At 38.1% G+C, this 27089-nt stretch overlaps 2 protein-coding genes across 2 annotated transcripts in view; both read right to left on the reverse strand.

Moving 5' to 3' along the window:
* The window catches only part of LOC116308982 (uncharacterized), a 51304-nt gene extending 45295 nt beyond the window's left edge, over positions 1–6009 (reverse strand). The window contains exons 1-8 of the mRNA XM_089027991.1: positions 5914–6009; positions 5760–5790; positions 5277–5560; positions 4626–4770; positions 4193–4460; positions 3524–3563; positions 1809–1934; positions 83–221 (exon numbers count right to left, since the gene is read on the reverse strand). Of these exons, the coding sequence (XP_088884117.1) occupies positions 83–221; positions 1809–1934; positions 3524–3563; positions 4193–4460; positions 4626–4770; positions 5277–5560; positions 5760–5790; positions 5914–5988 (1108 nt within the window). The 5' untranslated portion in view covers positions 5989–6009. The remainder of the gene's footprint in view (positions 1–82; positions 222–1808; positions 1935–3523; positions 3564–4192; positions 4461–4625; positions 4771–5276; positions 5561–5759; positions 5791–5913) is intronic.
* Positions 6010–9435: 3426 nt separating this feature from the next.
* The window catches only part of LOC116286409 (uncharacterized), a 40051-nt gene continuing 22397 nt past the window's right edge, over positions 9436–27089 (reverse strand). Inside the window, exons 22-38 of the mRNA XM_031692958.2 lie at positions 26231–26547; positions 25574–25712; positions 24409–24725; positions 23982–24120; positions 23250–23435; positions 20830–22897; positions 19807–20190; positions 18582–18789; positions 18111–18299; positions 17822–17947; positions 16748–16999; positions 15730–15975; positions 14810–15526; positions 14420–14650; positions 12392–13771; positions 11437–11605; positions 9436–11115 (exon numbers count right to left, since the gene is read on the reverse strand). Coding sequence (XP_031548818.2) covers positions 9608–11115; positions 11437–11605; positions 12392–13771; positions 14420–14650; positions 14810–15526; positions 15730–15975; positions 16748–16999; positions 17822–17947; positions 18111–18299; positions 18582–18789; positions 19807–20190; positions 20830–22897; positions 23250–23435; positions 23982–24120; positions 24409–24725; positions 25574–25712; positions 26231–26547 — 8576 coding nt within the window. The 3' untranslated portion in view covers positions 9436–9607. The remainder of the gene's footprint in view (positions 11116–11436; positions 11606–12391; positions 13772–14419; positions 14651–14809; positions 15527–15729; positions 15976–16747; positions 17000–17821; positions 17948–18110; positions 18300–18581; positions 18790–19806; positions 20191–20829; positions 22898–23249; positions 23436–23981; positions 24121–24408; positions 24726–25573; positions 25713–26230; positions 26548–27089) is intronic.

The raw sequence follows: 27089 nt of genomic DNA on the forward strand, positions 1-27089 counted from the left end.
GAAAGAAAATAGTACTCTGCATTCATAGACTAACCACTGTGGTGTACAATCAACACAGGGATCCCGGGTAGTGTTAACATACCTTCGCAGCCTAGTATTTCTAGTCTTGAACAGTGATTGTACAATGAAGTCCTTGGCCTGTATGACACGTAACGAGCTTTTGGCTTCGGAAAAAGACTTGAAGTTTTGATGGTATTTTCGTCCCTATTGGCAGTTAGTATCTGAAATATGGATGTAATTGAAGTGATAGTTAGCCACAGACTGCGAAGTACCAAACTTGATTTGCAGGGAATTACGAAGTACCTAATTTCATAGTCGTATCAATCTTAGAATTAGATTGCGTATTTTCCTTGCAAGTCCAAAAATTTGTTAGGATTTTGAGAAACAACACGAACGCTTTAATTTTGGCAAGCCTAATGCCATCATCAATGTTAGGAAAACAAAACAAAGCAAGACTATATATAAATATACGACCATAATTACAAAAGAAATTAAATAATATACTACTTAAATAAGATCTTAAATCCCAAGTGAAACACGTTGATTTAAGCTTAAATTATTTATATAATGCTCGCGTTTTTTCCTTTAAATGACATATTTTCTCATTCAAATTCTTTTATGGTATTGATTATCTTGCTCAGTTTTGTTATCCTCACCATGATAATGGCAGTAGAACTACATGCCGAAACATGACTCTCAAAATTAAAATTTTTCGCTTTGTTTCTCAAAATTCTCACCACATTTCTGCTACAAAGACCACTTGAAGTCCTAAAATGCAAATAAACTTCTTAGAAAGCTCGGCGGAAGTCCGAGGGACAGGTTAGCTTGCCCCTCGTTTTGCATATGATTGGCTCATCTCATATTTTGCTAATTACCCAAACGCCCTTTGTAATTTTTTTCTTACTGGGACGTATTTGAAAAACCTCACCGTGATGTATTTATACATGCATGCTTAGGGTTAAATCAAATTTGATGTATCATTTTCTTAAAGACACTATTATTGTTATTATTTCTTGGAAAGGATAAGATGTAATATTTCAAAGCCGAAAATGAGGACCGGACGGGATTTCAAGTCCAAGTAATTAGTTCGCCTCGGACTGGAACTTATTGCGTTAACTTGAAATCCTGTCCAGTCCGATATTGGAGGCTTTGAAATGACTTCTCATGCTCATTATTATTCGACTTGGAGTAACTGGAACAAAATTAATTCAATCCTAGGACTGAATTAATTTTGTTCCAGTTACTACAGACTGAATTCAGTCCTTTCACATGACTTTACCAGGTTTCAAGAAACATCATGTGACCCAAAAATAGCCCATTGATTGGCTGGTTTCTTCATGATGAATTATTAATGAGAGTATGAGAAAATATAGTCCCTTTCTTAATTCCTATATTTTTCTACGGGTTCTTTAGTTTCCCTCCGCTTCAAAATCCGATCTGTGAATTAGCCATGCCCTGTCTCTGATCAGCCCAGAGGTTGTTTCAGGGTTCGATCTGTGAGTTAGCCATGCCCTGACTTTAATCAGACCAGAGGTTGTTTCAGGGTTCGATCCGTGAGTTAGCCATGCCCTGACTTTAATCAGACCAGAGGTTGTTTCAGGGTTCGATCTGTGAGTTAGCCATGCCCTGACTTTAATCAGCCCAGAGGTTGTTTCAGGGTTCGATCTGTGAGTTAGCCGTGCCCTGACTTTGATCAGCCCAGAGAATGTTTCAGGATTTCGATAAAATTGAGTTTGATCAACACGAATAAGGAAATCGTGCACGGCATAACTAATTATTATTTTAATTATTATCAATAGGCATCATACCTTATTGGCACTTCCTTTTTCTCCATATGTCCTCCACTGTATCCCATCAATACTGTAATCCAAAAAATATGTCTTGACAAAAGCTGGCGAGTACTTCTTTCTAGTTATGGTACATGTAGTAACGTTCTGAATTTGTCAGAAAACAAGTTGGTTAGTCTGTGGTTCTAAGCTACGTTAAATGGCAAACCGTCGTTTCTAGCTTTGTAACGCATCCAATTACATGATTTTTAATGTCGTGAAAATAAGACACATATCCTTCAAAGTCCTGTCAATGGCCCGTTTTCCATATGCGGAATTTGAAAATGATGAAAGCTAGACTTTGGGCGCTAACCACTCACTGCTAGGGATCGGGCCCCGAAACATGCACGCCCGCAAACACAGAGACACGCTCAGCATCAATAAACTTCATTACATGGCGGCTCTTCCAGCAACAACTTCGTTATGACGTCTTGCTAAAATTTAAAAGTTTAACGAAAAACGCCTGACGCCAAACCGCAGTTTGAGGTTTGCGGGGCTAGCAATAACGCCGTGCTAAAGGTCTCTATTATCGACACGAGAAGGATAAAATCCATATCTCCAAGCGCCTATGTAATATTCTGATTAAGATATAATTATCGATGATATACAATTTTAGAATACGTACAAATGCAGTTATTCCACATATGAAGATATTCAGCAGTAAGACCTCGAGCCCGAATGGGCTATAGAGTCATAGAGTATGAGGACGAGAGGACTAATTGTTTTAGTCAAATCCAGCTAGTCGGTCAAATATATAGATGCAAACAGTTTTTGATGTAATGTTTCAAATACGAGTTGCTGCATTCTATTGGGGTTTCAAAATCCCGTAGCCGCGGGATTTGAAATTCCACGAGGATTTTGAAACCCCAATAGAATACAGTGACGAGTATTTGACTGTTTTTATTTCAAAGTTCTAGTACTTTGAAATATTTCAAAGTCCGAGTAGTAGGACTTTGGACCAGTAGGATATAATTTATAGCCTAGTAGTAGCTCATTCAATCAGAACGCAGCGTTGATGATGAAAACCACACTGTTTCATCGATTATTATATACTAAAGAGAGTTATGTAAGACTAGTGTACGCGGGGGATCTCTGGTCTGTCGAGTTCGTTTTATTCAGCCTTGTATTAGACGTTACTTACAAGTTGATTTGCAGAATCAAATACAAAAAGCATTATTCAAGAACAAATCATTCCTAAAATTCTGTTGCATGACAGTTAGTTTAAAGAACTTTCCCGTTCCCTCCCATCTTGAGATTTTCAATGTACAAAGAAAGCTTATGTGTAATTAATTTTTTGAAAATTATGCTTGCATTTTCGATAAATAGGCCGTTGCATGATGAGGGCGAAATAGAACAGTTTCGTATGACGTTGAAAAGCTCGGTACCGTATGCGTGCCCTGCCGCGAACGTCATGTTTCTAGAAACTTGATTGGCTAAATCCGGATCCGAAGGAGACTGGCAGTGCCGTAGCCTTGGCGTGACCGTGTCCACGCCGTGTTCATGCTGTGTTTCGGGTATTTAACTGGATGAAAAATAAATTATTGCGCAATTTGTCTGGCGTATGCCTTGCAGTATCACGCCTGCGTTTGTGCCACGAGCTTTACAGTCATACGAAAATAGCTCTAGTGTGATGGTGATTCTATATTCTATATTCTGCAAAAGCGAATTTAAGTTTATACAAGTAGAGCAATACTTACATTTTCATCGGTTTTCTTGACCAGCGTTGGGTCTGAAGAACTGAAAGAAAAGTAACGACAATTTTATGCAAACACACAAACACACACACATATAAATAGATATATATATATATATATATATATACACTTGATTGCAGAAAGGTTGTAGTATACATTTATACAAATATGTGTTTCTGTTTACTTTAACACATCAGTAAAAAAAAGGTTTCACTTATTGGAATTTTAGTTTAGGCGTTAATCGTATTATTTTATTTCAACTTGCATCTTTCCTTGATTCTTTTGATTTAAAATATCCGAAGATAAAACTATATGCGATTGTGCGCACGTACAGTGTGTCTAGAGTGCTAGAAGTATCCCACATGGAACATCAGCATTTCATTTACTCATATAAATATCAAAGTAGTCTATATACTGAAAGTCATGTTTATTCATAAAAGCCTAAATTTATATGCTACGAAGTATTACCGTTAAAATTCGCATGCCACAACACCCCAGAACAAGAGATTGGGCTTCCTGTGCTCAGATGAGTTTAAAAAGGAATATTAAAAAACCCACTAAAGTTTGCAAAGCAAAGCTAAAGCTAAGGTCACAGCACCCAAATCCCATGCGATAAATTTCATAGTAATTCATTCTAAACCGCCCTAGCCTAAGTAAAAGGTAACAACATACCTGCAACTTGCTGACTCCGTTTGGTAATAATAATAGAGTTTTGAGTTTGGGTTTCCTTGAGTGAGGATGGCGTCTATTATGTGTACTTTACCAAGGTCAATACGTAAGTAAGCCTCATGGCTCTTTCCAGGCGGGCACCAGGAGCCTCCCCCCAAATATTTGTTTAACCTGGCTCTGTATGCCTCGTAACCCTTTTTGAGAATTTTCGGCGTTGAAAAAGATGAATCAGGTATTCGGCCATCTTCAAATCCCAATGGATTTCCACATGCTGTTCAAAAGAAACGTATATTAAAAATCATGCGTTCTGAAAGTAAAAAGTGCTGCGGTTACAACCGGACTAACCGTACTGGTAGCTACGGCCTGTGGCAATCTGTCTGGGCTGCGTAGTTGGTATTAAAATTAGATATATAGATGACACGAAACATAGAGTTACCTTTGCATCCATACGCCTCTATCCTAAGGCAAGTATAAGAGCCACGCGAACGCAGAGGTCGAAATCTAAGAAGAAGCGCTCTTACTGGAATTGTCAGGTCATTGCGGACGACTTCGCTCTCGTCACCGAGGTTTCCATTGAAGACCTATTCGGAAGAAAAAGAGTATTATGATAGTAAGTCTGTAAGTGCAAGGACCGAAGACCCGCGCAAAAACCCTACATAGGAATAGGTTTGATAATAAGCAGACTAATATGCATAAGTAAAAAATAGGAATTGAGATTTAGAAATTTATTGGAGGGGGTATCGCTCCCCCACCCCTTCCCGCCCACAGACCTACCTCTCCGCGATCCCCTTGATCGAAATAGATCATATATGATAGTGTTTTTTTTTGAATGATCATCCCGAGGTATTCACTGATATCCTAGGGAGACCATTCAATCATTTTAAGGAGTATATAACGCGAGCGCAATCATGCCACTATACTGTGATGTGAACACGCTTGGCCGGAGCTGTAGAGCACGAGAGAAACGAGTTGTGTTTGCGCGAGCGTGTCTCTATCCTCTGAAATAAACACGGTAGCCATCCAATCAGCGCGCGTTGTTTTTCCTTTTTTATACTAGGTTAGATTAAAGATGAACTTTGAACATCACCTTGACTTTTCCATCTTCCATGTAGTCCCACCACTCCGTTTCGTCTTCACTAAACTGCAGCTTATACTCCAATACTTGTCCGTAGCCGACCGATCCTTGGGTCGCAACACCAGTGATGAACCGCTCTTCTTTAAACTTGACTTGTAGATAGCCCTCATTGCTAATTGATTGGCACCAACCCCCACTCTTATTGAGTTTGGCATCGGCAGCTTTACGGTTGCTGAACTCTATATCAGCGCTTAAGATGGTTTCACCATTTTCAACCCCTAACGGACTTGAACATGCTGTGAAGAGAGAAAATGAAACAGTTTCGCGTAAGAAAAAAACAAACAAAAAAAACAACAGGACAAATAGACAGACAGACAGATCAACACAGAAGAAACATCCGGAAAGGATGACAGATAGACAGACAGATAGACAGACAGATCAACATAGAAAGAGAGACAGACGAAAGGATGAAACATAGATCAAAGGTACCGTTACCATTTGCTGACACTGATTGCAAGCAAGACACCTGTTAAAAGAAAACGTCAAACATATTTTAAATCAAGATGAAAATTTCAAACATTTCTATATATTCCATGTCAGGTCGTCTTAATTGTCGTACTAAAAAAATTGACAAAAAAGGCTAACATACCCAGAGAAATACGATTGATAGCTTGATCGTCAAAGCCCTTAAGACAAGAGGTTTGGAGAGACTGTTTTCGTTCATTCTTAGGATGTGCTAGCTTTCCGTCACATCTACATTCGTCTGTAAAAGAAAGATATAAAGTGGAATGATTTAATAATGAAATTGTCAACGACAATGTTTTTTCTCGACGTTTCGATGCTATTTAGGAGGAGTCAAAAATAGTTCGAATAATTGTGAAGAAAGATATCCTAAAAACAACCTAAGGGACGAAACATTAAATAATTGAGGAGGGGGTTGCGTAATTCCCCCAAAAATATCGAGCAAGTATGCGAAAAATATATCGCACAACCTCTCCTTTCAACAAAGAAATATCGAGCAAACACACACAAAAAATGCGTGAATGGGTGGTCACGAAAATATAAATATTCGTGCAACACAAATTTCGCACTCCCCCTTCCCCCTCAATTAACTAGTGCTCCATCCCTAACTTAAAGTTTGTGTGCGGACACCGACAAACCGGGACCACTTGATCAAGGTTAACCAATCACGACGTAAATTGAAAAAAAAAAAAGAAATTATGGTTGTGATGGTGGATCGTTGACGTCATTACCGGAAGTTCCATTTACGTAGTTATCAATCATACTACCTGCTACTTTGGAATGTTTTAGCTTTTTACTCGGGAAAAAAAATGATAATATTTTATAAATCTTTTTGTTGTCTTCTGTTCTTAGCGTGAACCGAGTTTAATTTTAGCGCGGATGGAATATCTTTTAATGAAAACATCGAGGAAAGAGTAATATTAATTCCCATGAGCTTAAAGGTGAATAAATTTTAGTCTCAACTTTATGACTATTTCGATCGGATCTTAATTTATTCTAATCGAAGTGAGGCTCCTTCAAACACGAAGATGTTGCCGGAAACAAAATCGCCATTTTGTTAGTTTCGGAAAAACTTTTGAGACCACAGGGAGCCCAAGCTTATTTTTTTAGTTGTTGACAATAAATCGAACACAACAAAACAGTAGATGAAAACATTCTCGAATTTTCAAAAGAAGAAGAAGAAGAAAAAGAAAAAGAAAAAACTATCTATTGTTAACAACATAAGGGGTTTCTTTTGCCACAACATGAAAAAAAAAGTCAAAGACATCTCTTCTCGCAGAAACGATTCAGTCGGAAAAAAGGAAAAATGAAATACAGCGGTACGCGCCAGTATATGGAACCACTAGAGGTCCAAACAAAATGATACCGTTAAGTGTTTAAAAGAACAGAAGAAATAAGCAATTTGGGCACCTCACCTGTTTTAAAAGATAATGGGAATAGACAAGTCAATGCTAAGCAAAGAAAAGGTCTTTTGTTAGGTTTCTAAGATAATTTATAATGCTAAAAAAACATACTCGGCGACTGATAACTGAGAAATTGCTAGAGATTTCAGGCATTTTGTAGGGGGAATCACTTCTCGCTCATATAAAGTACAGTGATAAAATAACAAATTTAAAGTAAAACAATATAGTAGATCTGAATATATATTGGCTAAATGGTAAAGATATATCAGTCAAGTCATCCTTTAAATTTATCCTTTAAATACTCGTGTTTTTATGGGTGACCGTGGGCGTAATTTTATTATTATTTTTTGGGGGGAACGAAGAGATTTAAAAAACGTAATTCTTCTTAATTCTTCTTTTGTTTATTATCTCGTTCAAATTTTAGATAAGCTTCTTGTGATCTGATACACCTTTATGATTAATACTGAAGGTAAATTTATTTAAAAGGAAAAAGACAAAAGATGGTTATTATTTTAGTGAAGGCCAATTTTAGAAAGTGCTTCATGTGGTTCTCAACTCTTGACTTTCAGGACTTTAGGTCCACGAAGTACATTTAAGAAACAGATATCATAAAAAGTACCAAATGTAACACTATTCGTATGTGAAAACAAACCTCATCCGAAATAAAGACATCAGTTTTCCTTAGTTGGAGTAAACGAAAAATCAAGGTTTGGAAATTACGGATTCACTTAACTTGTTTTGTGTTAAAGATTAATATTTTATGATTGACAAACATCAATACTTGTTCTATTTTGTTAGAAAAAAACGAGGACCGTTTTGCCATAAACTCTTGGACATTTTAGCTTGTCATTCAGTGAAACACATGATTTCTGATCTGAACACACTGTTGATTAAAGACGAACGCCCTCGCAACAGCAAGGGAAAATATATACTTTGGCACTGTTTGTGTGTTAGAATACTGAAACCGGCATTACAGTAAAAAACTTGCCCATATATTTTAAAAGTGTTTCAGAAAAGCTTAACCGGGACAATATTTAAAAAGTTCATGTTTCAATATATGCAGTTTTTATTCAAGTTTAGCATTTATGTTTTTTGACTTATTTAAGAAATCGTGCTGCTTATCAGGTCATATATGAAACATTTCAGGGTTTTCAGGGATCAAGTCGGAAAAAAAAAACTTGTCCTAGAAAAACTGTTTGCGTGTGTGTGTGTGTGTCCAGAGAACTACTGACATATTTTTCGGCCAACTCTTTCTAGAGACTGAAAACGTCCTTCAGAAAACATAAGAATATATAAACAAGACCTGATCTCTAGATATTGCATTCCGTGCAAAAGCTTGTGCGTGTCATATCAGTGTACAACTGATATTAACAATCCACTTGATCTATTCCGTAAGCTCCAAAAAAAACATGTTTTTTAGTTGTTGTTATGGCTTTCCTAAATCTTATGCTGCAATATCCCAAATTTTTGAAGTAATAATGTTAAATTTTTGAAATATTCATCAAGGGAATTTTTTCATTTTCTTTGAATTCTAATGGTATCTTCGTGAAATCTCCTTCAAAATTAATCCTCACAGACCACATAAAGTGATTCAGTCGTACTAAAAATTTCAAAAGTTTTAACGAAAGTTATACATAAAAACTTCCCAACGTTTTATCCACTGAAATTTTACTTTTTAGTGAGTAATGAAAACCTTTACAATTAAAAAATACTCACGCGAGTGTAGGCTTCAAGAACTTGCTTGAATAAATCCCGAAAAGTCCAGAAAAAGTTAATAAGAAGATCCGTGTACTTAATGAAACAAAGCAAGATACTTTTTGCTAAATTTCATCGAATCTACCCTATGTTGAATAAATCCAATTTATCATTCGTTCGATAAGTGTTGCTATGGGATAGCTGATGTGGATGACTGATATTCATGATTCTAGGCCCCCAGCAACAGAAAGACGTAGGTATAATAGATACAAGAGATATTAATATAGTAATGAACTACTGGTGAAGTTAGACGTAAATAGAGATATTGAAACAATTGTGCGTAGTTAAAGCAATTTTATACTGCTTGACTACGAGATGGTGAATGAACACTTGGAGGGCAAGATGAAACGGTTTCTTTGCCGCCAAAGAACAAAGAATAAAAGACCCACAGTACGTAGACAATAAACAACCTTTTCCCTCCTTTTTATAGATATAGAACTGCTGTAAATGTAGTCAAAAATTTCAAGGTACGATGTAAAGTTAGAGGTACGTTATAATAAGTCATAATTCATTATTAAATAAAATCATCAAATCATCTTTGATTTGTCATGTTAATTTTTCGCTTTCAATCCTGCGTGCATCCTTTTTTGCCGCTTTCCTGCCTTCTTTTAATCCAAAGTCATTTGGTGAAGTAACTTCAATTAACTTCAAGCCTTAGCTATTCTAACAATCTGCCTCTTCCTCATTCTCGTCGATGTATTCTTCAGTCAACAAAATCATCAGTGCAACTTTATTATACTTTTTACTATCACGTGATGGCAATATTGCCATAGTTTTCCAAGCAATGCTTTCCTCGGACTTTGCGATATTTTTCTCCGCATGCAACAGGCCTTGCATGATGTAATCCAGCTGTTTCTCCTTTATTTTCAACATTTCATGACTTTGGCGCGCTTTTTCAAACAGCGCTTCTTGTTTCGTCCCAGGCCAGTCTTTGTACTCTGGACATTTGATTTCCACCCACGGTTCAGTTGTTTGCTTCTCTTTACTAAACAATGATCTTAGTCTATCCATCATGAATCCTGCCATGACGAACTCCTCCGAATCAGGATCGACTCCAGTGCACTCTTCTGCATAAGAGTCGGCTATAACAGCTATGAACATGTTAAGAAGAAAGAACATCATAGCAAATATGTAGAGTGTGAAGTAAACGGGTCCCAAGACTGGATCTACTTGAGACAAATCGGTAAAGTATCCCTTGCCAAGCATCATCGTCAACTGGCTTTGAAGCGCCAAAATATAAGTCGAAAAGTCTTCCATTTTAGTGCCAAAAGTCACATAAGCAAAGATGGAGAATGCCGTGAAGACTAACAGAGCCTGAAACCCAATGATGGCAACGTCTTTGAGGCAATTTGAAATTGTTCTGGACAGGATTGCAATATGGCGGTTAAATTTCATGAGACGAAGGAATTTCATGGTCGCTATGAATACAATGATCCCTATAACATAAACATTGACCTCGTGCCATTTAGCGATGTACTGAAAACTCACAAAAAGGAAGGGATTTTCTTGTAGTTTCTGGATGGCTTTGGCAGTGAATGTGAGACGAACTATGAATAAGCCAACAGCAGCGTAGCACAGTCCAAGCTGAGCGCTTTCAAGGAGGTTCCATTTGTTCCTGAAGTACTTCAACCCCTCAGTTTTGATTTTCTTACAGGTGTAGAAGGTCAGGATCAGGCAGATGATGATTGACAAGACTTCACAGAATATCAGAAGCATTTTGGATGGTCCAAGGTGCAGGTAAAGCTTGAATGTGTCGACTTTAACAAACGAAGAACCACTTCCGGTTCCGGTGATCTCAACAACATACGTAACCATGCTAAACAAGTTCACGTGTGGATCAAATATGGTAAATTCCACCACCACAGCTCTGGACAACTCGTCAACCCAGTTGTACTTTTTCAGTGTTGACGCTACATCTGCTGCCTGCCACATTTCGTAACCCAAATCAGCGGTGAAGCCTCCCCCGTTATACACTGCCTTGTGTCCCCATAATGGGATTCCGTCTAGTTCCCAAGACGTTTGGTACCTCCAAGGGATGGGACAAGCTTCGCTGGTCAGGTTGCCTGGTTCTTTCCAGCCAGGGAGGTAGTAGGATGTGTCTTCATTCGGTATGGAATATTCGCCGACGCAATGTGTTGTTATACTTTTGACTATCGTTAACGTGCAGTTTTCTATATTATTAAACAAACAAATAGCAATAAATAAATAAAACAACAATTTTGTCTAACTTTGAAATAACCCCTTATCTAGGTCAGGGCACACCTAACTCACACATTGAAATGGAATTTAGTATTCTGGGTTTCAGTGCGGAGGAAAGAACTTGAGAACATGAAGAAAAACCCTTGTATCCAGGGAGAGACCCAAAAACTTTACTCACACGTGATGCCGAGTCCAGGTATCGAACCTGAGCCCAAAGATATGAGAAGTGAGTGTACCAAACAGAATAAAAAACATAAACCAAAACCAAAACGAAACTGCTGATAAAAATTTACCTTTTTTGACTCTCACTTGTCGTAATCTAGGCATTCCAACCATATAGTATTTTTTCTCCTCTGTAAATCCTTCGGCACCATCAGCTCTGCCGTTGTACCATTGGCGCGAGAAGCTAAATTTCAGAACAGTGTTTTCCACGAAAGTCCACAAGGTGACGTTATCATTGACCTGAAAACAATTTTATTTTAAACTTCGTTAAATTACGCATCCTTACCGACAGAGGCTAATTAACAATTACACCCGAAGCCCAAATGTTTGTCTAAGAGTCAATAAGGAGCTTAAGCATCGACGACAAAACACACGACGACGACGACGACGACGAACGGAAATCGGATCGCTACATTTCTAGGGTACTGAGCATGTGCGTACAAGAGAATAGGTCGTCCTGTCTTAGTCGTCGACGACGGAATTTTCAATTACAAGCCCTTCACATAAAAACGTAGGTTATTATGCTCTTTCTACGCGTACGACGTTTTTTCCCGTAATTTACCGTAAATCCGAAAACGTACATAGTATAGGCTGAATATGAGTTAATTTATCCTTATGTTTGAATTATTATTTTGAGTTAATAAATATTAAATAATTGTTCGTCGTCGTCGTACAAAACTGCTGAACCTTTAAATTATCCCGCCGAAAACGAATTCCTCGCCCCAACCTTTTTCAGCATTGACGCCATTATTCAGTCGTCGTCGTGTGTTTCTTCGTCGATGCTAAGCTTCCTAATAGCCCGTGAGGTCGAACAAAGCTTCCCGAGCTTTTTAAGACATGGCGGAACCCTCATGCTGTCACCGTCGCCATCACAGTATCAGATTCTCATCGTCATATATTAGGGTCATTATTTTAGCAAACAGGACGGTGCTTACTTTTTCATGCTTGCATCGTCGTCTTCACGGCTGCTTTCATTTTATTAAAAAGTAAAAATACTACAAATTAATTCTGACATGGGCTATTTACCTGCTCGGTGAACATTGCTTTGATATTACTGGTTTGTCGGAAGGATTCATAATCTCTTATGGAGTAGCTAACACCCAATAACGCCAACAAAAATACAGCGAAGAATATGTTTTCCTTGATGATACCATGCATGCGTAACTCTTTCATCTTGTAATCTCTTGCTCTCCTGACCAGATCTTCATTAGGAGGCTGACAACGCGAGGCTATGGAAGCCATCATGTCCTCATTAAAAATTGAATTGCCAGGCTCTTGTACCTGAAGGGAATCTAGTTCTTGCTCTTTTGTGTCTTTTTTGGTAAACTCCTGTGGAATTTTTTTCAAGAAAGTTGCTATGAAGAGTGCTAAGAGAAAGATTTTTAATGGCTGCGTGACAAAAGCGTCCTGAAAGAATGATACCAGCATTGATGAGATCCACTTATTTGAAGTTTCTTTGCCCCACATCATGCTGTAAAAAAGAGTAAACGCTGCCGAAACCACTGTAGCAAGGACACAAAGAGTCCATGCTATATAAACCGTCCAATGGGGCAACCCCTTCTTCTCGGCATTAGAGCTTCCATCTTTTCGTTTATTACTTTGTGCGTCACCTTCATCTTGCCAAGTTGAATAGGGCTGTTTGTAGTTAGGTGTCATAGTGTTTTCTTTCGCTTTAGCTTTTTGGAAGATTTGCAAGATAATGATATTTATAGGCAACGCAATAAAGCTACTTTGAATTCCTATGATTATTTGTTTGATGCTGATTGTGATCGGACCAAGAGTTATAGAAGAAGTATCTGGTTCGTTTCCAATATTGTAGAACATGGCGTTGGTAATCATAGAAGTGAACAGCAAAGACATGCAGCAGGATAGACGTTGTACCCGAGTAAAGGTACTCTTGGGTGGCTTGGCCATTACCGAGATCCAAAGATGTCCATCACAGATATCCTTCTCAGTCTTTTGTCGGAATAAAGTCTTGAAGTTGGTCATCTCTTCTTTAGCACTTACTCTAAGTACCCTGTCAATTGCACCATCTTCCTTTTCCAAGGCAAACCATTGGTCACTCACGAAGTTGAATTGCGCTCCAGTTTTTATGTTACGAACGATGATATAGTTCAAGTACCAAGAAGAACTTGGCCCAGTCATATCGTGCCATATCCTCAAAAAATGAATTTTCCCAATGTCTTTGGGTAAGAGAACGATAAATTCATCTGTTCCTCCTCTATTGAATAGTGATTTGTATTTGTCTGTGAGGTGGATTGCTGCACTTTCACCTTCTTCGCCGATGACAGTAAGAAAGACATTAGAAGAGGTCCCGGAATTGCTCCATGATCCTGTTTGCACAATCACTTCGTAAGGATGGTCTTCCGTGGAGTCTATTGTTGATTTTATCACTGATATTCCACCCTAAAAATATAACAAACTCGAGTAAGAACGACTTTTATTGTTAGATACATCCTGTAGCTTGAACGTTGCGTTGACTTTAACCAGTATGAGTCGAACGGGTCGGCTTGCTGGTTCGAGCCCTGCTAAAGTTGGGGTAGGGAAAGGGCCTCACGACTTAAAGGGGCACTTGGATGAAAATGGATAAAAATTGGAAATGACTTTAAACCTAGTTAAAAGTATCTGTATGGCCCCAATAGTAGCCAAGCAACATATTTTACTCACAGTAAAATGTGTCGGATAAAAATTATCAATTTTATTTAGCATCTAAATTGTGAGTAAATGACATCATTTACTCAACCCTATTGTTCTTTTCTCTTTTAACCCAAAATTTCTCAACTGCAAGTGGCTCCAAGGCGAAGATTTTCACTAATCTGGTTTACATAATCATAATTGAATCTAATTATCCTCAAATACTTCAATTATTCGGACTTCGAAAATTGAGGGCGTTTTCATCCAAGTGCCCCTTTTTAAAAATTAAAAAAAAATTGAGCCCCAAATACGGGAGCAAAGTAGCAAGGCATAGTGCCGCTAAAGTTGTAAAGAATCTGATACAATTTTTTTTTTTAAATCATCGTCAAAAATAAATTATAAATAACAATCACAACATACCCTAGCTGCATCTCGCTTGTCCAGCCTTCGCAGCCACACAGCTAGTATTGTATAGATACTAAATGCTGTGATTATGACTCCGAGAACCGCCATATTGTCTGAGATATTCGCAAACCCTGCGAAAACTTTGTCGAAGTCGATTGGATTTGGAGCTACAAGCAGGTCTCCCCCAAAAGAAGTTAGATGAGTACACTTACAGTGTACATGTTGGTATGTAGAGAAATTTCCTGTCTGTTGAAATATTTGTATACATTAAACAAAATGATGAAAAATTCATCAAAAGGACTAAAAGGTACAATTTCTAGCGTTTCGGCCATTCTTATGGAACAAAATGGTTAACTGATTTAAAGACGGGTCGGGTTCATTTATAGTTTATACTCAAATACTTACGCTACACCCTTGTTCACTCCACGTGTCATTCTGAGCATCCCAAAACAGACAAGGAGAATAAAACCTCTGTATGGTGTAGTTAAAATGAAAGCGAGGATCGTACTGGATTGGTCCTCCCATATTAGGTGAAGGTGATGGCGGAGGGGTCTTGTACTCCAAGCATGATCTCTTAGAGCGGCCACTCCCTTCACACGCCGATCTCCGTACTCTTTCTTTTTTATTGACCGGGTAATCGTCTAAGGTTTGAACTCCAAGAAAATATTTTCCAAGTTGATCGAGCCGAGTAGTGTCAATAAATATCGTATAGGGATCCTTTTCACAATCAGTGTAAGAAGTGCCTTTCGATTTACAGGAGGAAAAGTCAGGTAAACGTCCAACAAAGTCTTCACTGTTTAACTCGGGCCGCATCGCATACTTCCAGTATATACCAAAAGAAACTTTACCTTCAACTGGCAAGATTCTAATATTCATGGGCTTTAAAGAGGTGATATTGAACTGATGAAAAGCGAGACTCTGTCTTTCCTTGCTAATAAAGCTTGTTTCTGGAGGAGGAAATAATGAAGCTGCACGAGGTATGATGAGGTGGATTGGTTGTGATATCTGAGACACGGACAGAGTCTCCTGAACTGGATCTTTTAACTCGACGAGAAGCAGTTCTGTTTTGACTCGAAGCCAGTTTAAGTTCCAAGTAAAAACATTACGTTTCATTCTCATTGACTAAAAAAAGATACAAATAAAAAAAGTAAATAGGTGCTTAATTCAATGGAGTTAGTCTATGAAGCATCCAAGCTGAGACCATAAACAAACCTTGATTAGGCTGCCTGTGTTTTATATCTTTTTATCTTTATCATAACTTCCATACATTTCCTCATAAACCATACACAGGAACCCTGATTGAGCTGCCTGGGTTTACTCCTTACCTTAACACCTACTTGATCCATGCCGTGTGATGCTCCAAACAAAGTGTAAGAGTTCGGAAATCGAACAGAAGCTTTTCCAACGTTGAAAAACATATTGTCTATATCATCTGCGTTGATGCGCTGAAGTGACATGGATAGAATTGGAACATCAATTTTAAATGGCTCTTCGCCTGATGCAAGCCTGTTTAGTGATTCTTTGGCCAAGTCATCAATCTTTGCAATAGTATCTTTGGAAATCTGAACAGCCTGTCAATTTCAGAAGAAAATAAGTTAAATTAATGAACAAATCACAAAATTAATAAACAAATTACAAAATCCGTTATTTTGGATAGGAATGACGCAACTGAAAGTGCGTGTGCGTGCTGTGTGCTCTCATAAAGTACGAACTTCCAACCAATCAAAACGCGAGATTTATAACAGTTATTTTATATTTGCATTCTTAGCACGAAATAGCACTAGCTAAACATTAAAAAACGCATTAGTAATTCATGAAGGAAACACAATAGAAATCATGACCATGAAGGAGGTTTTATATCTGATATAGATTCGTCTTCATTTGCATAAACTTTAACTTGGATTTTCTCTATCAAACTTGGTTCATTTCGTAAAGAATTCGGTACAGTATGAGAACATACATCTGGAGTTTTTTGAGCCGTTTAATAAACTCGCAGATCGTGTTTTATCGGGTCTAAAACCACTCGGCTACGCCTCGTGTTTTATACCCGATAACACACTCCTGCTCGTTTATTAAACAGTACATAGAATACAAAAGAATTAGCATGATTCGCCACTATGTAGTACTATTTTGGTTGCATGCTTTTAGTGTTTCTAAGGGGGTTTTAGCAATCAGAGTTTATATTAATTTTTTTTTTTCAAAATTGAGACAAATATATAATACATAATGATATATATAAGAATATAATGACACTGGCATAATCCTATACGTACCTCTAGACGAATTATATAATATAATGATATATATAAGAATACAATGACACTGGCATAACACTATACGTACCTCTAGACGAATGTCGCTTGGACGTGACGTCTCACCTAACGTCAGGTTTGAATTTGGAAGCGTTATGTTTATATCTTTCAAGCCTGGTATATAAGGCACCTTTGCGGAATCTGACGAGGCTGGAATAGTATTACTCAACCCATAGAAAAGAATCTGTATTGTGTCCGCCACAGTAGTCTCCGATACGGATCGATCACGTGACTGGTCAATAATGAAATCCGACATGTCAGACAAGGAGTTTAGGCAGTGCCTCTGTAAAAATAGATGTCATATTTGTTGGATGAAGGATTGAATGTTGTGGCTAGTGTGCACGTGCTACCCATCGACATCAATCCCACAAACGATAGGAGAAGCTATATTGACGAGGTTTCATATTGTGCAAGACCCGAGTTTAATTACCGTTTTCATTGAGGTAAATGGACAAAAGACTACCGTTAATCAAACAAATCGTTCCCATGTACCTCAAGGGATCCCATTCATTTTTATTACATAATCTAACGATTGACTTGATTGATGGTAGTTTTTTGCCCGTCTACCTATAGCGACTTTTGGCTCCATAAGTGATTAGCAATGAAAACCGACAGTGGTAACTTCAGAAGCTGACAAATCAGAATAACATAACAAAATATAGTGAATTGTTCATGCTATTTAGTTTAAGGTGGATGAATAAGTAAATTAGAAACGCTAGTAATATCTCTACATATTCATGTATCAACCCAAGTCAATTTTTTTCAAATGTGTCTGTTATAGGTATTCATTGGTATTCGGCTCTGACACCCTTTTTCAAGAGATTCGTGAGTAGTTCATTTTCGAATTTCATAGCTTAAATCCTATCATCTGAAACAGCATGTGTGCCAAAAAGGAAGTGAAAAAAAAAAAAGAAAAGAAAAGAAAGAAAGAAAGATGAAGAAAGAAAGAAAAAAGAAATAAAAAGAAAACGAAAAAGAAACACTGCATTTAGGCCTGTTTTTGTTGAGACCACTCTTCATTCCCTTGAGTATTTTTTTCAATTTGAAAAACATTATACCCATGCAGAGTAAAGAGAACTGTAATCTAAGATAAACGAAAGCTAACCTGAGTCGCGACTGACACTTCCTCACGCAAGGCAATAGCTTGCGACAACGCTGATGCTAGAATTTGTACATTTAATAAGCCCCTTGACTCCCACTGCGATAAGATTTTAGCGATTTTGGTCCGAATCTGAGAAAGAACAAAACAAAACAATTATTTTATTTTATTGAATGAGCATCATTTTGGATGAACTCAATTATGCATTTTTATTTTGTTTATATTGCAATGTCACTCAGTTCAATTACCATTATTATCAATAAGTGGATCTCAATATTAATATAGTGGATCTTACTTGTATTCTGAGAGACAGGTGACCCTGGTCACCTTCCATGCTGTTTAGTACAGACAACATGGACATGAATCTAATGCTTGCGTCCAGCAGATTTCCCTTATTCATCAAGTCCCGAAGCTCAGTGCCATCCACGAAGTTAAGATATCCTAAGAGAAGCGCCGTCATGTTTGAAGATTCATTTCGCACAACCTAAAAACAAAGCATTTCAGTACTTCTATTAAGCAGACACCTACGTGAACTGCGCCTGGTGTCCCCCTTATAACAGATACGTGGTCTGAAATAAGAAAAAATAAATAAATGTCCAAACGCACAAGGTCTGTTGAAGCAGTAGGATCATTGTAGGTCGCTTCATTGTAGACGTCATTTCCAGTATCGTTTGGAATTTTTACCAGCTGAATGACAAGTTTTCAATAAAAAATGTAATGGATGATTGCGCACGAGTAATCAATCAATCAGAAAGCCCTTTCTTACCATGGTGTTTAAAAGTGTTGTGTTGTACGCCCCCAGAGAATCCACAATTCGCATGGTCATGTTCAGAGTATAGTTATTACTAGCCTCACCAAGTGGCAGGGGAATTGCAAAGGAAGGGAAGACAGAATGATAAAGCAGTAGCTCTACACCAAAATTTGTTTGATAATACAGCTGATAGGTTAAAGGCAGATGATGGTCCATCCAGTCACTGAAACAAAAAGGAAATTAGAAGAAAAAAAAAACATAAACCTTATCATGCTCATCACTACAAAAGAAAATCAGGGGTGGTGTAGAGGTAATACAACAGCTCTGGTTTTCGAGTTTAATCTCTTCCTTGATTCGAAGGGTTTTTTCTGGGTTTTCCAGGTTTCCTTCCTCCTCGAAAGCCAACACGTCAGATCCCAGCAATACGAGGCATGCCTGATTTTGATCAGCCCAAAAATATATATAATTATTTAGTTTGTGATGAAACGGACCCAGAAGAGACCTGTTGATCCACTACTTTCTATATAATAGCTATTAATGATAAAAGTTGTTATGTACTGTTTAATAGACGAGCAGGAGTGTTTTACCGGGCATAAAACACGAGGCGCAGACGAGTGATTTTAGACCCGATAAAACACGTTCTGCGAGTTTATTAAACGGCTTAAAAAATTCGTGATGTATGTTCTCATATTGTACAGAATTCTTTACGAAATGAACCACGTTTGATAGAGAAAATCCAAGTTAAAGTTTATGCAAATGAAGACGAATCTATATCAGATATAAAACCTCCTTCATGGTCATGATTTCTATTGTGTTTCTTTCATGAATTATTAATGAGTTTTTTAAAATGATGATACTGGTGAAAAGTAATGGTGTTGCTTGTGATAATGGTGTTGATGATGGTGGTGGTGTTGTTAATGATGCTGGTGTTGGTGTTAATGATGATGGTGGTGGTGTTGTTGTTAATGATGATAGTGGTGGTGGTGTTAATGATGATAGTAATGGTGGTTAATGACGGTGGTGGTGTTGATGATGATGTTGGTGATGGTGTTGATGATGGTGTTGATGATGATGGTTGTAATGATGATGGTGGTGGCGTTGATGATGAAGGTGGGGGTTTTAATGATGGTGATAGTGATGGTGGTGGTGATAAAGATGGTGGTGGTTGATGATGATGGTGGTGGTGTTAATGATATGTGATATAGTGATAATGATGATAATGATGAACGTATTCTATTACCTGCATTTAAATGTGAATAAAGTGTCACCCGCATTGCCTTTAGGGATGTCCACATCACAAGAACCCCCATAAGGAGGCATGTTATAAGAATAAATATATTCTGCCAAACCACGTGGCCCGCCTGACATCCATGCTGTCCCCTGTAGCTTGTACCTCTCTTCTGTTGCTATGACATTTGGAGCTATGACAACGAAACGGTTGTTTAACTCTGTTTTGGTAAGATTTCGCAATTCTTCAATTTCCATCCATTTGGACGTGCCATTGCTTGTGACTTCACGGAAGAGGCGCCAGTGATAAGAAGCAGTATCTGTCAGATCTGGAGAGAAGACTTCTAAATGTAACTTGTTATTTGGATTGACCAAAGCCATGCAATTCCTTAAACATCTGAAAAGAAATAAAAAATAAAAAAATTAGATAATAAATCTACTTCCTTAGTTCCATCTTTGGTAGTTTATACGCGGAATCGCACAATTTCCATATACAACTCCCTGAAAAAACGTTGTCATCGCCAAAGGCGACAGGCAATGGGGAGAGAACGAAAGCGATAGGAAATAGGTCATTCCAAGATCCAAGAATCGCTCAGGAATGACTTGTGTTTCTGCTTCTTATTCTCGTTAAGAACAAGGACCTTAGTGTTGAGGCTGATTCAATAGTCTTTGTATTCAACGAAACCATTTTCATGTCGAAATGACCTATCACCTCTCGCTTTGGCGATGACGCGTTTTTTGAAATAGGTGTATACAAAATAGACTGAACGCCAATTAAAGTGTTTCAATGAAATTGTCTGAAAACCCAAAGTTTCAGAGCATTTCAGTTCTCAAGGAAAGGGAATATACTTTTTATCCTTGGCCTTAATGTTTTTTTTCATTTCAGACCACGTGTTATTCACTTGAGAAAAAGAATCTTTGTTTCAGTTATATCCATATAAATGTGTCCTCCCATGCGCAACCGTTAAACAAAGAAATTTTGCTTTACACTTGTAGAAAACCTGACTTAAACAGACTTAAACATTTTTCTACTAACCTGAGATAAAGGTTTGGAACATTGCCATCGACTAAACTCATAATTTGAACAAACCGTGCATGTCTAATCATTCCTTTAACGTCTTTAAACACGTCAACAGCGACGCTATAATTATCACCTATACTCATAAAACTAGTCGTGTAGTTAATCTTGGATCTTCCTTTGTAAAAGTTCGTATTTGATCGACAGAATCCCGATTCGTTAAACACAGGGAGCCCAGAACGATTAAAAGAAGACATCGCTTTGATTCTTTCGATGGAAGGCAAGAAACCATTCGAACAAGACCAGTAAAACTCAAAAGCATCTTCGCCAGTTGTAAAGTCTGGGTCGTAAGTTTCGGAAGCATCAAAGTATATGGACTTGTTTAATCCTCTCCTGACAAAATGGCCGCCCAGGATCATCGGGATGAAATCGTTGGCAGTGACTTCGATGAAACCGTGCTTAAACTGGTAGACACCATCAAGGCCCCTCATTGACACGTTAAGAATAACTTGGTATAAACCATAATCGAGTGTCCTTTGGTAAATGGTCAGGGTCTCGAATGTCTTATAAGACAAACCAATAGAATTGTTGGAAGCCAAACTAATGTTCCAGTCAACATTATAAAGCGTTGTAGGATCGCAGTCTATATATATCTTAGTATATACTAAGAGAGACTGTATTCGGGTAATTCTGGTTGGGTCTTGTTTATTGTTGCCGATATTGAGAAGAGAGATGTTAGGATAGCTGCACCTCCCTTGGACGACCACAGCTCTATCTTCCAGATGAACTGAAGAAATTGCATTTGATCCACTAACAGTAACCATGTATAGACCTATAGCTCCATAAGTGTGTTTTATCAAAAATGGTATCTGCATATCCAGGAATGTAACTGAAGGGTGATTAATCAAACAATGTGGTTTACCGATCCCGTAAGTCGAACCATCACCTGGACGAACCACATAACATGAATTCGAGCCTTTGTCTTCAGCGGTTATAACAAAAGTATGTGTATGGTTCACAACTACAGGTGCTGTTGGAGCCAGGCTAGCCTTCTGGATTGCGCTTTGTACTTTAATCTTCTCTGACAGCAGTTGATAACTTAGATGGTTACTACAATTGATTGTTATAGTATATTCCCCAACTATATAGTTGTGGTCGAACTGGGTAGAATTGTCCAGAGAGGTTCTATTAATCAAGGTTCCATCTCCAAGATTGATCAGACAAAGGAAAGGGTTTCCAAGAAGAACCGTCAGGTTTACGAAGGTAGAGTTAGGATAGATAGTATCATGTACTTCTAGGGAAGCGTTTACAATCAAGTCCATTTTATTAATTGTAATGTTGCATCCACTAGAGTATGAACTTACGTTGTTGTACGCCACGATGTTAGGTGTTCTTAATGCCGCAGCGCGATACTTGTGTATGAGTGTGGTAGATGTTTGGTTCACCAAGGGAGTTCCATCATCCGTGTTTATAACAAAGTGTGGGTTCGAGCCATTAAGAACCTCGATTTGAAGTATTACGTCATCGAACTCATAAGTACGGTCAAATATAGTCTTGGTCGATAAAGTCAACGATACATTGACGGCAAGCTCTACGATAACATTCAAGTTAATTACCGATGTATTTATCAGATTTGAGACAATCAGCTCTATTGGGAAAACGCCTGGAATATTGTACTGATGAAGAGCCACGCCTGTTTGAAATCCGTCTCTAGTTACCAACGTTGAATTTTGATAAGAACCATCGCCATAATTAAAACCTAGCTGTAATATCGTTCCTCCATCAATCCTCCAGTTGATAGTAAAATTACGGCCAAGAAGGATTGCCTTTGTAGTGTTATGTTCTTGGAAGTCTTTAATTGAGTCCTCCACATAGTGAGCATTCCTTGTGACTTCGTGATTTGGAGTAGATATCACTATTTCTATAATACCGCCGATAATGTATGTGTGTTCTATGGAACAGTTAGTAGTTTGGAGCTTGGTTCCATCGCCAAAATCAATGGTCAAGTCTAACGCTGTACAGTTTTGTATCATTACTGTTGTAGGTTGATCTTTCTTGAAAATTGGCGGGGCAGCGTAAAAGGGAGCTGAACAATAAAAACATAATACAATACAGATAAGATTATGGCGGGTAAAACTAATACTTTGGAAAACACAATTTATTATGTCTTCACACCAAGGTTGAATTCCTGGACTGAGCAAGGTTCTACTACTGAAATTGCGCGTGAGTAGATTCTTTTAAGTTTCTTCCTGGATCTAAGGGTTCTTGTTGATAATGACGATCATGACATCTTATTCCTGATAATACATCTTGATAGATGATGAGGATGATTTTGATGATTTTGATGATAATGACAATGATGATGATGCTGATTTTGATGATGTAGATGATAATGATGATGATAAGGATGGTGATCATGATGATCATAATAATCTTACCAGGACATAGAGGAGCATTGCACAGTCTCGTCTGCGTATCGCTCCCAAGCCGAGTACAGTTTTTACCGCCATACAAGGGCTCAGGATTTGAACAGTTTCTTGTCCTGTATTGAAAACCTGGTCCACAAGTTGCGCTACATGCGGACCAGTTTGAGTAAAGAGTGTAATGGCCGTCCCTTGGTAAAACTGTGAAGAAAAAAAGATTACGGTAGTTCTTTTTGTACTGATAAAACATTATTGAATAGGTTTTTGGATATCGGGTGTTATCCAGAGGACAGTAGGGAGGGGGGGCGGGGGTAGTCGTGCTATGGTTTTGATGAGTCCAGAGATTGTTTCAGGGTTCGATAAAATTTGAAGGTGAGGTGCAAATGGTAAATTTGAAGGATCAGTGCCTCAGTTGGCTATGCAAAAGCAACAGATGCATAACAAACTGCAGAGAAATGCTGGCTCATGCCTAAAGAAGGTTTCAAGTTTTAGAGTCTTGCTTGCTACCACAGCCTGTAATAATATTTTAGATATTATTTAAGAATTAGCTAATAAGCAAAGAAGCTATGGGATATAATTATTGATTATGACAGCGCATTAGTCTCCTCCGCAGGCATCTCCTTGGCTCTTTTTGCTTCTCGGGCTTCCTGTGGCGAGTTTTCTCTGCCATATAATTTAACACAGGGATCCCAACAGAGAATACATGGGGTAGCCTAAACAATGCATATGATGATACGTGGTACAAACCCGATAATCCGAACAGTTCAACTCTCAAAGAAACACCGTTTGTCCAATTGACGGGGACTATCCTCACAGATTTGACAGTTATTTCGGACTTCAAAATATTAGTCACGACGCTGAAGGTGTCGTTATTCCCATTAAATATCTAAAAAGGGAAAAAATTAAAGGATGTGAAAAATGAATGGCAAAACTAAAATGGAAAGGTAAGAAAAAAATGACAATAAACAATGAAAGAAATTTAAAAAAAACAAATAAAAGAAATGAAGAGAGAGAGAGAGAGAGAGAGAGAGAGAGAGAGAGAAAGCAGGAAAAAGTATTTTTACGAAACATTCTAGGATATGCTTGCGTCGTTTAAAACGTCAATTCAAATCCTTTTACATTCCAAAACCCTTATTCCACGCTCTCTAATAAATAAATGTATAAAAATAATTACTTTTTGGATCCCATCTTCAACATAATCAATCCAATTAAGACCATCTAAGCTAGTTTTCAATGTATAGTTTGTAACAAATGCAGGGTAGGTGGCAGAATGAATTCCTTGAGTCGAAACACCAATCACACGCATTTGATGAATTCCTTTTATTTCCAGGAATGGGGCCAAGTCGATTGTCAAAGGCTCCCAGCCGATACTATTGTTATTATCGTTACGGTTCAGCCTTGCTTTCCATGGCTCTCGATTTGGCTTATAAGTTGAGGCCGATATGTAGGTATCTGGAACGTCGCCATTGTTGACCCCGATTGGCCCTAGAACTATAAGCAGCCAAACATGAATCAGAACCGCAATAGACCTTTTCGGCATGGGTGCAATGTTTTCCCATTTAGACCAGGTGTCATTCCCTAGAGTATGATTTCTTTGTTTGACGGTCGTGTAGGAGAAAACACATGAATATGAATACACCTCAAACAGGAGAATGACATGTGTTCTGAAGGAAAACATAACGCTTAAGCCGAAGAAGTCTATTTCCTCGTATAGAGGCTTCGCCCTGTCACGTGGTGGCAGCCATGACAGAAGGCACAATAGAGTATATTCGAGTATTTTCCCTTGGGAAAATGCATTCTTTCGTTTAGACCAAAAGTCATGATAATAAATCATGATAGATAATCATCATCATAATAGACCAGATTCAATTGTTTCCGCCTCCTGTCGTGGCTACCATCATGTGATTCGGTAGCGGATCCAAGGGAGAGGTGCAGGGGATACGCAAAATAATGTCTTTTCCCTTTAATTCTAAGGGGTGCACCCCTCCCTTGGTTAACTTTGTGCAGTGTGCCCCTCCCTGAACAAATTCCTGGATCCGCCCCTGTTATGGTGCAAAGCCATTATACTGCAATACTACAACCACAAGATTTTTGTCTAAAGGGATGCGTGCGCATGCGAAGTGTTCATATTTTCTCATAACCATTGAGATTGATCGTTCATTTAGTTGGGTATTGCTATTCAAAACAGCAAGCCTTAAGTGGAGCATGCGCAGTGTCTCAGCTCGACGGGCTCGAGTAGGAATTTTGGCAGCCGCTATACATTCAGTATCTGACCACGTAGCACAGCTCTAAAGTAAATATTTATTTTTATTTTATTCTATACAGGTATATTTCCTTACTTGAATGTCCATAAATTTCTGTCTTGAGGCACATTCGGCCATGCCAAGTGGTTGGTTGTATTCTTATGTATCTGCATCTTATGTGGGGATCAATGGCTACCTTAACAACAGCAAATGAATCTACATTGCCCTTCAATATCTGTGGAAATGAAAAACTCAATAGATTGAGAAAAATACATTACAGACCACGTGTCATAGCACCCATTATAAGCTTTTTCTCGTTAGATCGATCAACATGGCTGCTCTTTTATTATTATTATTTATATTTCAAGTGGTTTGAATTTGAATTTGAATTTGAATTTGAGTTTGAATTTGAGTTTGAATTTGGTTGCACCCCAAAAATACCGTATTCTCTCTATTAAACCCCGCTAGGAGCTTATTGTTTTCAGTACTTTTGGACTGGGCGCTTATTACTGAGGTTAGCTACCCTTTAGCTCCATGCGCTGTCAAGTATAGTAAAATCCGTATAAAAGAACCAGTGGGTTAAGAACCACCAGGCTGACATTTAGTCAATAAAAGGCATAATAACTGGGAATATCGCTGTTAATGCTTAATGTGGATATTAGAACCATTTCAGCCTGACTTGAGAAAATCGTGGTTCTTTTATGCGGGTTTGTGCAGTACTGCTTAAAACAATGCGAATCCTAGGTTCCATACCTTAACGTATGAGGCATTAACGTAGTAGTTCCAAACTATATTATCCATACTGTACAACAACTGGTAATCAATTACCCAGGCTTCTGAAGCCGTCGCGAATCTACCTTGCAAGGCAATATGGGTGACGCTGTGTTCGTATAATAAATCTATGTTCAAGTACTGGCCAATCACGTCTTCTCCTGCACACCACGCGTCACTCAGATCGTCACTGTTAAGGCGAGCTCTCCATGGCTCGGTACCAGGACCAGCGTGACTTGTCGCGGTGATTTGAGAATTTGCGATTCTCCATTTTGACATTCCTAGAGGTGCTGTTATAGCTGCGAAATAATATACGCGACAAAACATACTTAAGCCATTTTGTGTCAATGATTAATAATAATAGTAATTATTTAAGATCCGCGGTTTGCAACCTTTAATCAGCAACATTTCAAATATCAAACAGTCCAATCGAGTTTTGCATCTCTTCAGGGCTTTGAAATTTCTTGCACTTAGATGGTCGAGACCGATTAAACTTGTCCTCTGTTGGTGTTAACTAGTATCTATACCTGACGATGGCTTCAGTATGAATCCCAAACTTTGTACTCTGTTATCCTTAATTTTCATCATTAAATCTATTTCACAATCTCTACTAATCAGATTTTAAAGCTAAAAGAAAAAAATCGTAAAATTTGTAAAAATATCAAATTGTCTTTTAAGAAATAGATAATAGCCTGGGCAGCCTGTGTTGAAATCTATAATAGTCCCCTTCACAGTTCCCTTCGTCATCTTGAAAGATAGTCGTGCCTTTGCATCGAACCGAGAGGAACGATTAGCTTGCAATGATAAAAACATCTGAATAATTTTCCAAGGTGTTAAAAAA

The sequence above is a fragment of the Actinia tenebrosa genome, unplaced genomic scaffold, assembly GCF_029948245.1.
Source record: "Actinia tenebrosa isolate PJP-AT-01 unplaced genomic scaffold, QUT_ActTen_1.0 PGA_scaffold12__29_contigs__length_12842862, whole genome shotgun sequence".
Lineage (NCBI taxonomy): Eukaryota > Metazoa > Cnidaria > Anthozoa > Actiniaria > Actiniidae > Actinia > Actinia tenebrosa.